Source organism: Trachinotus anak, unplaced genomic scaffold, assembly GCF_046630095.1.
Source record: "Trachinotus anak isolate AG129_WGS33_773 ecotype Australia unplaced genomic scaffold, CSIRO_AGI_Tana_v1 ptg000010l, whole genome shotgun sequence".
Taxonomy (NCBI): Eukaryota; Metazoa; Chordata; class Actinopteri; order Carangiformes; family Carangidae; genus Trachinotus; species Trachinotus anak.
Genome location: NW_027273861.1, coordinates 15,985,884 through 15,999,106, shown reverse-complemented (window position 1 = coordinate 15,999,106; position 13,223 = coordinate 15,985,884). Strand labels below are relative to the sequence as shown.

The window sequence follows — 13,223 nt, the reverse complement described above, 5'->3', positions numbered from 1 at the left end:
AAATGCAGTTTGGTTTAGAGGGTGAAGGGGCATGATCTCTGGACAGTTACGAAACAAGAGTTTAAATAAGTCCCTTGGATAAATAGTGTAAACTTTTGGTTCTGTGACAAAGTAAACCTTACATCACCAAGCTTCTAGCACCATATACTTTGTAGGGATGCACAGATAAACTCTTTGTGGCATTTTCTGTGTGACCAGTCATGACTATGTGGAGTACACAAGGTGCATGTGCATAGTACATTGCAAAAGTTACCTTTTGTAGGCAGCTCTTGATTTAGTTCTTCATTGCAGATCACTTCAAGTTCAAAGGTATTTTTAGGCTGTCTTGCACACACATCATGTTTAAGATCTACCTACAGATTTTCAGAGATGTTCATGTAAGGGTAGCTACTGTGAGGGCCATTTAAGTAGTTCATGGAGGATCTTGAGTGCTGCTCTGGATGATTGTCCTATTGTAAGGACCAGACTCTTTTCACTGTCTTGATTGAGTGCAGGCCATTTGCATCCATAATTTACTCATAGCGGAATCCATTCTTCCCTCTATCTGTGCAATGTTGCTGCCCATAACCCAAAAGTGGAATATTTTCAATCCTCATGCTTCACACTTGACAAAGGAAAGGTTATTAAGCATTAGGGAGCTCAAACTTTTGCTCAATTGAATAAAGGCTATTTTTTATGTCTGTTTGCTGTAGGCCTTGTATTTACTTTTTATAACTCAAAAAAAAAAAAAAAAAATTAAAAAAAATCAACAAAATAACAGACACACCACTCATTGCCACTATTCCACACACTGCCAACCCTGTGATTAGCAGGCTGGTTTCTCCTCTTTCTCAACACCGTCTTGCTAAACTATGTGAAATGAACTCTCCTTCTAATGGCCCTGTTGTGTTGCTATAGGAAAGTTTGTGAAATAGCGATGTTTTGGTCTCAACATTGATGCCAATTAGTTGACCGTTAGTCATGTCACTAGTTGGCCTAAACTGTCACGTCAACCTGGTGTGAAGCTTTTTTCTTGTCCTTTCTGTCTCCACACTGGAAACAACTCTTCCATAAGGATGAATTACTCTCCCCTGACACACGGCGGACCACTGCTTCTCTCCAAATGAGCTAAGTGTTTGCTGTTTGTTATGCTTATATGCTAAATAATGTGTCTGTTCAGGTTGTGTGCTTGGCTCCTTGCTGGGTTTATTGCTGCTAATTTATTAACTAAGATAGGAGTCTGTTATTCTCATCACACAAACTTTATTTGCTATATTTGATAGACTTTTACTTAAGAGTGAGTGTCACACCACAGTCTCAATGTCCCGCTTTTTAAAAACCTGGTTTTATACTATGTTTTTAAAACACATCTATAAAGAGCACAAAAGAGTTTCTTCAGAAATATTGAGATTAATCAAGGTTACCTTGAAACTTTCAGAAAAGGAAATGCTACTTCTAATTGTTTACTCTGGAAGCTCACAAACTATAGATTTCCAATCATTTATCACCATTGTTGGACTAGACAAAGAAGATTATTGCCTGTAGTTTTTCAACAGTACTTTGAAATCATTAACTCACACCCCTGCCTCCACAACCCACTGTGTAACTGACTTAGCCGGTCACTATCAATGCTAGGCTAGCAAAATTTTGCAAAGTATGCATTGCGGCATGCAGCTGCTAAATGTAGAAACGCTGCCCTTTTAAAAAAAAACTTCTCCATTATTGAATTTGACGCTTGTTGCCTTTTGTATGTTGCTTGGCAGATGCATTATGATTCTGTCATTTCACTCTTGACTGTGGCAGCTGTGAAATATAAATATTCATGATGAATGCTACAGGTTGAATTAGTTTTGCTTTAAATTTCTTTTCAGGTTTTTCAGCTAAGCATATCAGAAATATTTCAATCAAAGTTAGCTATTACATTAATAATTACCAAGCTTTTATGTGTGCTGATAGTCATTGGCTCATCACACAAGTTAATAATTACTAAGAAGAGAAAATTGCTGGAAGTCACAGATTTTGTGATTTAGATTAGAGCTGCAATGATTAGTGGAATAACAAGCAACAGTTTTATTAAAATTGTTTCCAAACAAATATTGATTTATTGAGAAAATAATAGGCAGATTAATTTATGAAAATAATGAAAATGAAATGAAAATAAATAATTTCTTTCAAGTTCTGATTTAAATATGTGTGCATGTTTTGCTGTGCAGTTGAAAGGTTAGATTTAAGCATGGTCACTTCGCTAGATTGTAAATTCTCTTTAATGGTTGGAAGTGCTTTGTTGGGAAATGGAGACATGCCAGCTGGTGCCCTGCCTGCAAAAAATAAGACTCCACATTTAAGCTGATGTTGGGCTCGTGTCTAATGTGCTGTTACTTTTTAATCATCTCTCCCCAGTCTATGTTGTGCTGGGGCATGGCATAATTAGAGCATATTGATTCCAAGTATCAACTCTCATCATAGTCTTAGGAACTTTATGTGTTCTTTTCACTTCCTTCCACTTTCTTGACTTTTCCTCATGGGTGCTACCGGAAGTAATTTTACTCCAGAGCAGAAACTTAACTAACTATTGTACTCTCATATAGCCCCAGGTAACTCACCTGTGTGCCCCCAGGTTAATACAGCTGATGCCCAGGTTGTAGCGGGACCTGATAAACCCTGGCTGCAGCTCTAGGGCTCGTGTGTAAGCCTCCACTGCCTCCTCGCTCCGGTCCCCATTTGCCAGCGTGGCTCCCAGGCGGTTCCACAACAAGTAGTCCTGGATGGAGGAGGAGTGGTGGGTTGGAGGAATAAGCAATGTCAGAAGGTGACGATTAAAGATTTGTTTTTAGTGAGGCTCACTGTGACGTGTGTTGTCAGATATTGTCAGCCTAAATAATGTATCTTGTCTATATATTTAATTAGTGAACACAATGGAGAGTTCCTAATTTAGCCTGAATTAAAACTCATCGGCAGCATCTTTTCAGTTAGCCGTAAGTGTTAAATGCTTCCCATGTTTCAAAGGCCTGCAGAAGTATCTAACAGTGTCTTTAACAGTTGAGTGCAAGTGAAATAGAGCTGAATAATCCGAGCCACTACACAATGCTCGGCCTTGTATCTTCAGTGACAGCGTGACAAAGCAGTGTAGAACAGAAAGCTATAATTCGCTTTCTTTTTTTGAGGCACAGACAACAATTAAGTATTTCGAAGCATTGCACAGCTCCCTGCTATATTGTAACCTAACAAGGGTAATTTAAGGAGAGCTGAGTTACATCACACAGGGTGTCCTTGCCGTTGTTTTCCACCTGCGGATAGACAGGCACATACAGAGGTCATGGTCCTCTACAGTATAGAGGTCCTTCATCTCTGGCTAAGCTTAGCAGCGGGATATAATTATCTCCCTTTGGGTTCAGAGCTGTTTTTCCAGCAGGGGAACAGATATTACCAAGTCAAATGTGGGAGGTTGGATTTAACCGTGAGTAATATTCGTGCTGGCTTGGGACAGTGCTGGGAGGACGGGGACTGATTTGCATGAAGGAAGGATGAAGGATGGGAGAAAGGTTTGTGGTTGTATTTGTATGCTTGTTTGTTTTGTATGCATGCATTTCAGTATATGAAATATACATCCGAGTCTGTTCTTAGTTTTCTGCGAAAATATGACTGTGGACCAGTTTTTGCTCTGCTCTTGTGCTGGATCATGAGTGAGCGTGTACGTGTACCAGTTTAGAGTTCACGAGGCTAGATTTGGCAGCTGCTTGCTTCACATATTGGTGTGACAGTTTGATGTGCCTCAGTGCATCTGTTTGCATGAGCTCTCCCTCTGTAATTGTGTCTCCGTCATCCCTAAGGATGCGTACTTGCTTAAGGGCTTTATGTCTGCCAAATGTGTTTGCACGTGAACATGTGTTGTGTGACAGATCATGGTTTTTACAGTATGTGTGCTGTTTATGGTGTTTGTCTCTGTGTGTAGTTGTTTAAGTAGATCATAGGCATTGTATGTGTTTCTCAACATAAACAAAATGCAGCAGCAATAGCTAACTTTGGATAATGTGCTTTACTCCAAGATATACATGGGGTCATGAGTCAGTATTAAATGGAAAGTTACAGATTATACAGATCTAACATTCATTTACATATACACTGATCAGCCATACCATTATGACCAACCATATATTATTGAGTAGGTCCCCCTTTTACTGCCAAAACAGCCCTGACACATTGAGCCATGGACTCCACTACACCTCTGAAAGTATGCTGTGGTATCTGGCACCAAGCCACCAGTAGCAGATCCTTTCTGTTCTGTAAGTTGTGAGGTGGGGCTTCCATGGATCGGACTTGCTTTTCCAGCATATCCCACAGATGCTTGATTGGATTGAGATCAGGAGAATTTGGGGGCCAAGTCAACACCTTGAACTCACTGCTGTGTTCCTCAGACCGTTCCTGAACCATTTTTGCAGTCAGGGAATACCGTTTCCATGAAGGGGTGTACTTGGTCAGCAACAATGTTTAGGTAGGTGGTACATGTTAAAGTAACATCCACATGAATGGTAGAACCCAAGGTTTCCCAGCAGAACATTGCCCAAAGCATCACACTACTTCCGCTGGCTTGTGTTCTTCACATAGTGCATCCTCCCACCTGTCCATCCACATGTTATAAAAGAAAACGTGATTCATCAGACCAGGCCACCTTCTTCCATTGCTCTGTGGTCCAGTTTGGATGCTCACGTGCCCATTGTAGGCACTTTTGATGGTGGACACAGGTGAGCATGGGCACCCTGACTGGTCTGTGGCTATGCAGCCCCATACGCAACAAACTGCAATGCACTGTGTGTTCTGACACCTTTCTGTCAGAGCCAGCATGAACTTTTTCAGCAATTTGAGCTACACTTCTATTGGACTGGACAACACGGGTCAGCCTTCACTCCCATTGTCCATCGGTGATCCTTGGCCGCCCACGACTCTGTCGCCGGTTCACTGGTTTTCCTTTCTTGGACCACTTTTGGTAGGTCCTGACCTTTGCAGACTGGGAACATCCCACAAGAGCTGCAGTTTTAGAGATGCTCTGACCCAGTCGTCTAGCCATTACAATTTGGCCCTTGTCAAAGTCACTCATCCTCATGCTTGCCCATTTTTTTCTGCTTCCAACCCATCAACTTCAAGGACAAAATGTTCACAAAAAGTTTAAAATGTTCTAATATATCCCACCCACTGCCAAGTGCCATTGTAAGGTGATAATCAATGTTATTCACTTCACTTGTCAGTGGTCATAATGTTATGGCTGATCTCTCTCTACTTTATATTGACAATGCATTGTGGAAAAAAACCAAAATATAGTTTACTCTTTGTTTACCGTTTGTCATATACTGTGAAAACCAGTATGTTGTAACTTTACTAAAAATAGCTCATGTACAGTTGCATTTTGTATTTTATCATGGTTTGTTCCAACATTGTGAAACAGGTGAGTAACAGATATTTTTTTGATTTTTATGATAAAGTCTTAGTTGATTTTATGTTTTGCCTGTAACAATGGAGGGGTAATTATTAATGCAACTAGAAAAATACTGAAATACTGTGTAGTATAGTTTCAGTTTCTTACTACCATGGTTACGATAATTCACAATTAGCATGGGCAAAGAGAAAAAGTGAAAAAGTGAATACGTTTGCCTCTCACCCAAGGATGAATAAAGTTTTATTTCAGTAATTATTAAGATTATATTACATACATGCCAAGATCATTTTGGCCAAGACAATTGCACACTATGAAATGTTCACATCTGCACATGCCTCCCTGTAACATATAGCAAACTATCAACAGCCACCAGTGATGTGTAAACAACTAGCGTCACTGGCTTCCTACAAGGTGAAAACAAACTGGAACAATTTTGTAAAATGTATCTTCTTTAAACATCTGAATGAGCCCCCGGTCAGCTACAAACAGTGTTTCATAAAAGGAACAGAGTTTACATTTTTGGCACAATGCAGTGCCAGCTGGAGTCAACCAGCTGTCAGACCTGTTGTCTCTGAAAGGAAACCAGTGCATCCCATGTGTTCACCAACCACAGCTTACAGTATGGCTGAACAATTAATTGAAATATTATTGTAATTGAATTGTGGCCAAGTGCACATCACAGGAACTGTAATATTTTCATGAAGGTAAAATGTGTCACAACACTATATACCATTATATATAAATAAAGCAGAGATGCTCCAGATGTAAGGAATGCTTGTTTAGTACAGACACCAACAAAAACCATAGCATCATCTTTTTATATATATTTTTTTTCAGTGAAAATGAAATGCAAAAATTACCATTCCCACTGAAACCGTGACCCATCTCTCTCTGCCAAAATAATCACAATATAATTTTTCTTTTTCTGAATATCATTCAGCCCAAGCTTACAGTTAGTTAGTCACTTGTCATTTTGGTTTTGATTTAAACTAAGTTTATTGCCTCACACATTTATGTTCTTTCCTAGCTCCACCCAGATGCACAGCATCTATGTTTTTGACAAGTGTTTGTATAACTGCAGCTCCACTCTTTCTATGTCTGTGTGCCCTTGTGTGTGTGTGTGTGTGCACGCACATGTATGTACGTGTGGGTGTTTCTACCTCGGGCCGAACTGACAGGGCCGTATTGAAGGACTCCACAGCTTTGTTGAACTCTCCACTGAGGTTGTAGAGCACCCCGAGGCCGGTCTGCAAATCCGGGTCGATGCTGTCTGAGTTGTGCTGAACTGCTTCCAGGAAGAGCTCTTTGGCCTCGGGTAACAGGGAGCTGTGGACACACACACCCACACACACACACACACACACACACACACACACACACACACACACACACACACACACAGATAAGGATTAGTGATTTAGGGCTGCCAAGTGAGCTCTTAAGATGGCAGTGCCATTATGTGCACTGTACTGCATGTCAAGTTTTATTCATAAAGTGCAAGAAAATGAGAGCGAGGGAAGGAGAAAGGATTGACTGGAGTGTAAAAGCCAGATAAAGTGAGGGAAGAAGAAATGGGAGAAATGAGAGTAAGCAACAATGCAGAGAGGGATGTGTAAATGAAGGACCAGTAATATTGAGGCAGTGTGTTTTTCTTCCTGTTTACATAAGTTAAATAACTCCTCTGCGTAGATAGAAATAGTAGTTTTATTTATTCTTGGATCATTGTAAACTCTTGTACATACAGTACCAATTTTGTATTTTATTCCTATTTTTCATTTCATTTCATTTTCATTTTGTGTTGATTGGTAAATTAGTCGCTTTGTTGTGTTCTGGCTGTTATTATCTTGACTTCCACCAAAGAAGTGTTTGTCAAACCTTTTCTGTCAGGCCTCCCTGATTTAATTTTTATCTGCATAACAACAAGATACCTGAGCTGAAAATAACATTATGAACTCCATGGTTATTTTTTCTCATGAGTGACTGACTCAGTACATACTGTAGCTGTATTAACTGTAAGCTTGAAAGTGACATATGTAGATCAACAATTTTTAGTTTTGACTTGTTCTTTATATATATAAATATATTAAAAATGACATTAACCTGAATATCAAAAGTCTTGCATCAGATCACTCTTGCTTGTTTATCGGCCCCACATTGTTCACATTTATCCAGCTGAAGTTCCGCAATCTCTACATCTCACTACAAGGGTTAGACTCACAGTTTGAGAACCACTGCACAAGAAATGACAGATAGACTGCTACTTCTGCCTCAGTGGGTATTGGGTGCTTAGCTTTTGGGTGAAAGTAAGTATTGCCCTTTATGTTATGTCTTAGTTTCCATTAGGGCGACCACAACGGAGGGAGGGAGGGCAAAGGATATATGTAGAGAAGTGCAGAGAAGAGTGTATAATGAGGCTAGAGTGAGGGGGGGTTGAGGGAGCAGCTGAAATTAAAAGAAGGATATTGCATGGATTAAAGGGGAGATCACAGGTATTGGGATGTACCTTTATCCCTTCACATTGACCAGACGATTAATGATTTGATAAAGTGCTGCTTTACCTGAGGAGCAGAGTGAGGACTTTTCCATCTGATATACCTAACAACCTCATTTTTCTGGCTTTAGATAACACAGACGGCCTGCCGCCTACAGCAGTAAGAGTTGTTACAAGATGGATACATGTATGCCATCTCGCCAGTAAAATTACACCAATGCCAGCTGTGGTTGAGAGACCTTGAAATAGGTTTTTGGTCTCCCTGACAGTGTAATAGTAATTTAAGTAAAACAAATGAGTCTGCTGGTTGCGATCTTGTTTTTGAATGTGCAACATGCAGCACAGGATGTATCATACATATGTTCATCACCTAATCAATAACTCTGAGCTGTAGTTTAACAGTTAAAGATTATCGATCTTCTCTTTGATAGTTTTGACATTTATATCATCACCTTTTCTAGTATTAGTATATGGACAGCACATATACTTGACAAATCATTGTATCCTACTTAAAGTACTTTATATCAAATTGTTGCAGAAATCATATAGAAATCCATTATTTCCATAGATCAGTCCCACGCATTGATTTGCAACATTGCCCACTACAGCTGAAAAGCTTGTTTGACTAATCAATTAGTCTTTGGTGAAAAAATAAATCGATAAATCATGAATTATTTTGATGATCCACTAATATTGTTTCAGTCATTTTTTTAAAGGCAAAACCTGTGAAATATTGCCAAACACTCTGGTTTCAGCTTCTGAAATGAGAAGATGGCAGATTTTCTATGTCATACATCATGGTAAACTGAGTAGCTGTTTTGCTATTCAGTCTAAATACCCTACCTTTCATACCTTCCCATATTGAGAGCGTGTGACATCCTTCGTTGGGAGTTTGGAGATCCCATCAGGTGGGTCTTGCCCTTCAGCAGGTGCTTGTACTTTGGATTGTGTCGCAACCAGCGGAGCAGGGCCTCGCAGGCATCATTGCGCATACCAGTGTTGGTCAGGCTCACTGCCAGAGCCATGAGGGCTGGGAGGTTGTTAGGGTGGAGCTCCAGACACCTGGATGGAGACGGGACCCGGGCATGGGAGAGGAGAGATGCTGTAAATGTGCACTTCAAAGGGAAATCTAGGCTTGACAGGCATTAATTGGGACAGGCCGAAGCATAGGGACATCAGGCGGAGGCTAATGATTTCTGGATCACGATAGATGAGCTCTCCTGCTCTGCTGGACCAGGTTTGCATGCTGCCCTCAGCAGCAGGGTTCCATGATTTGCATTAGGTTTTGCCTTTAGGAAAAAATGCCCTTGGTGATTGAGTTATATCACTGGTTATATCATGTGGATGACTGCCACTAAGATCTATGCTGGCCTTTGTAATTGAAAAGGGCAAAAGAGCAGCACTTGTGTTGGATGAACAACTTGGATTAGTTAAGAGGAGAGTGGCCAAAACAGGATTTCACTTTCATCAAGATAATTTTCAAGACAGATTTGCAACAGCTGACGTGCCAACTTCCTTAAAACCCTTGTAATCTCAGACAAACCAAATTATTTCAGTCCACCACTGCAATGTACTTAGGAGTAAATTACATAAACTTTAGTTTATAGGCTACACAGATCTACGGTCCACTCACGAGGATGTGTTCTTTGTGCAAAATGTTGGGTTTCCTACACATACACGGCCCCAGAAATTAAAGTAATCCATGTTTTTCTCAAGTCCAAAGTGACCATACAACCATGTTTTCTAGGGACAGCTGCAGAATTGAACTGGCTTTCTGTCAATATCATATAAAGTTTTCTGTCAAATACTATGTGGCAAAAAATAAAAATAAAACAGTATTGTAATGTGATGCTGCCATCTGAAATGGTGCCAGTGTAACAGGCCAACAGGACAATGCCAGGTTAACATCTAATCTCACTTCATATCCTATGTCATACCTAGAAAAGGAAGGATGCTGTCTCTTGTGTTTTTAGTTGACTTGTCACACACTCTTAGATAGGTGCAATTCCTGGCCTCAGCAGTGTTATGAATGAAAGTGGGCCACCTCCTGTTGAGGACTCTGTTCATACCCTCTTTGTGCAATCACTCTGATTGCACAGAGTGAGGTGCCTCTATTTTAGGAATAAAAATCACAGAACTTTTTCTTCCAATTTCTTGTTAAGAAGTTTGCTAACACTGAGGTAAGATTGTGATAGTGTTCTTCTCAGGGCTTTAAATTTCATAAATCTTTACATCAAAATTAAGTTTTGCCATGGTTTTTATTTTTGCTTAATAGACTACTGTCCCAAAGTTCATCCAAACCTCTGAGGCAAATTTCATACGCTGAGCTTCATCTTTTAACATGACATTTCCACAGAGTCCCACTTGTGCAAACATATGGTGTCCCCGAGCTGTAACAGCTGACAGCTTCTCCACGTCTGACAGCAATTTTTGATTGTAAACGGAATTTGATGCAGTTGTTTCTCCCTACCTCTGGAGGGAGACAATCGCTGCCTGCTCATTCTCATTTTCAGCCTGGGTGGTCCCCAGCACTTGCCAAGCCTGCAGGGAAACAAAATACAGGTAACAGTAAACAGCGGGGTGGAAACCTGGATTCCATACCTGCTATTCTCAAGGGGCTGAAACACAGCTACAGTGGCTCTGCATTGTCTGTCAGGCACAGAGAGTGGGATCCAGCTCAGAGCGACTGATGCCAGTGTTTCAGACAGATTGCAGCAGAGAAGCTACAGTGAATATAAACAGAACTCCAGAGAATGTAAAAGTTTCATGAGGTCCAACAAGAGCAAATGCAGTTATGGTTAAAAATTGTGTTTAGCTAGGAGGATGGTTGTTAAGGTTTTCTCATATACTCCATTAATTCGTCCAAACAATAGAAAGCCATTTATTTTTCAATTTCAGAGATGACTTACTTATATATTGCTTTATCTCTTTCAAAAAAGTAAAGTGACAATTTACGTTTGGAGTCCTTATTTAAAGCTGTATGCTTAGTCTATCAACTGAAATCAGAGGCTATTGTTATAATTGATTTATTGTCATTTTTACACTCAAAACATGTTTGGGTTTTGGACTGTTGGTATGACAAAAGAAGACAGTGAAGACAAACCTTGAGACCTGAACAACAACAGTACAGAACCCAATGATATTAAATTTACAATGAGATAAAATGGACAAAAGTAGAAAATCCTTATACTGGAGAATCTGGAAAAGAGAAATGTTCATGCACTTTTGCTTGAAACATGACTCAGATGTTAACTGATCATTAACATAGTTGATCCCCACATCAGGGAAAAAGCAAATTCTAAGTACCTTTGACCAGCACAAGGGCAGAAAAATTATATAACTAACCCAAAATCCAAAATGTGAGCTCATGAGGTCACTCCTTGGTGTTTTGTGCCTGTAAGGGCATACTTAATAACCTGTTCTGAAGCTAATCACTGTAGATGCTTTTTGTTCCACTCTTCGCAATGAGGGGCGAAATTATTTCTGAATGATTCAGAGGTCTTCACAGTGGGGCAATAAGCCACTAAGCGCCCGAAATTCTGGAATCGTATTAGTTCCATACACCGTGGGATAATCCTCTCCTCGGAATAACTGGCACATTTCTGTATATTCCAGGGGATTCCGAAAGTACTTTGTATGAAGACTTTGCTCTTTCAGCCTGCAAAGAGGTCACCTCTTTTGAAATGGGGAGAATACAAAAAGGGGAAGAAACCTGCGGAATGAGCTATTACTCAGCTCAGTGGGCAAATGGAAATTCTCATCAAGAGTATGAGCAAGTTGAGTATTTGTGCTACAGTAAACAGCTCATCTAACGTGAAAAAAGAAATTCTTTGCCCTTTACAGCCAATCAGCGTCCAGCCTGTGGGTGCTGCCTACTAAATCTGCTTCTCACAGCCTTTGCTCAGTGAAGCATTCTTCCTCTCTAGCTTATCTCAACATGAGGTGGAGTAAGTGGGGTTGCATTTAGCCACAAGTTGAAAACCAACTGTTCCTGTCTGGTTGACCAGTGCGGGACTGCAGTTTTATTGGCCATCATCTGGAAATGTGTGCAGCACTCCTTCCCTTTTGAATATACAGCCACAGCTGTAAATACAAGTGTCTCCACGGCTAACCTTACTGGTTAAATAAGGAAAAAACACAATGTGAGTGTGTGCATGTGTGTACTAAATGAATTCACCTCTGAATCATGAGGGTCCTGCAAGACAGCTGCTTCCAGCAAAAGCACAGCGTTTGGCAAGTCTCCTTCTCGAGCCTTCTTTAGTCCCTCTTCAAATGCGTTAGGCAAGTCCTTATAAGGATTATCTGTGTGGAAGTAGTAACCCTGTCAGCAAAAAAATAACAAAAAAACAGGGACAGTGGCAATGTCAGTTTCTTTCTTCAATATTCAAATGCAAACAGGGCAACTGTCCTGTGCAGTTGTATATTTAAGCACCGCTCCAGAGCAGGAATCGATCTTTCTTGCTTCACATCAAACCTGAGGCTGAGCTCCCCGGGGTTTGTCTGTTCTCTTTAAATGTTAAACTTTGCATTTTCAAACTGTGATTACCCTGGTGTGTTGTTGCCTGCCTCTGAGCATGATGACTTTGAAACAGCTTTTTCTTTAAGAACTAGTTCTGCATTGAGCTCAATCCAGAATCCTGATCTTGTATGGTTTCCTTATATAAGAAGGGCGGCAGATAAGTGCAGTATACAGCTCAGCCATATGCTCTCTGTCCACTGAAACTCACAAACATTCCTTTATATCATTAATGGTGATGCTACCTGTACAGTATATCACATAAAGGTACTGTTCCATAATGTAAAACAGCACTGTGGATTCAGTATAAAGCTACAGTCAGGAGACAATTAGCTTAGCTAAGCATAGAAACTGGAAACCTGGGGAAACGGCTAGCTAACTTAACTAGCTGTTTCCAAAGTTATAAAAATTCACCAATCCACCAACGTATCTGAAGCTCAGTATTTCACATTAGTTTGATTTGTACATAAACAGGAATATAAAAATGGCAACTTCTGGTTTTGTTGCACAAGTTACAGTTCCCTGTCAATCTCATCGTGACAGTAAGACTAACTTGTCATTTTTACGTATCTGTTTGTCTACAGATTAAACAAACTAGATATAACTTGTTACTTACTGAACTTTAGAGGTGTTGGCAGGTGGATTTTTATGTCCTGCCACTGTGGTAAATTGTATACTGGACATTATGTTATGTTAGGTGTCTGTGACTCTATGGACACATTCTTGTGAAAACTCATAAATGATACACATTAGAAACTTAATACTAACCCCAGAGATACTCCATATGGAGTAGACAATCTGATTTG

At 40.1% G+C, this 13,223-nt stretch overlaps 1 protein-coding gene across 2 annotated transcripts in view; it reads right to left on the bottom strand.

Moving 5' to 3' along the window:
* Positions 1 to 13,223, bottom strand: part of pex5la (peroxisomal biogenesis factor 5-like a) — a 92,502-nt gene that overhangs the window by 5,594 nt on the left and 73,685 nt on the right. Inside the window, exons 10-14 of one of the 2 annotated variants that reach the window (XM_071487917.1) lie at positions 12,079 to 12,222; positions 10,372 to 10,442; positions 8,745 to 8,963; positions 6,571 to 6,736; positions 2,583 to 2,740 (exon numbers count right to left, since the gene is read on the bottom strand). In XM_071487917.1, coding sequence (XP_071344018.1) covers positions 2,583 to 2,740; positions 6,571 to 6,736; positions 8,745 to 8,963; positions 10,372 to 10,442; positions 12,079 to 12,222 — 758 coding nt within the window. The remainder of the gene's footprint in view (positions 1 to 2,582; positions 2,741 to 6,570; positions 6,737 to 8,744; positions 8,964 to 10,371; positions 10,443 to 12,078; positions 12,223 to 13,223) is intronic. The other variant, XM_071487918.1, reaches the window with a different exon arrangement.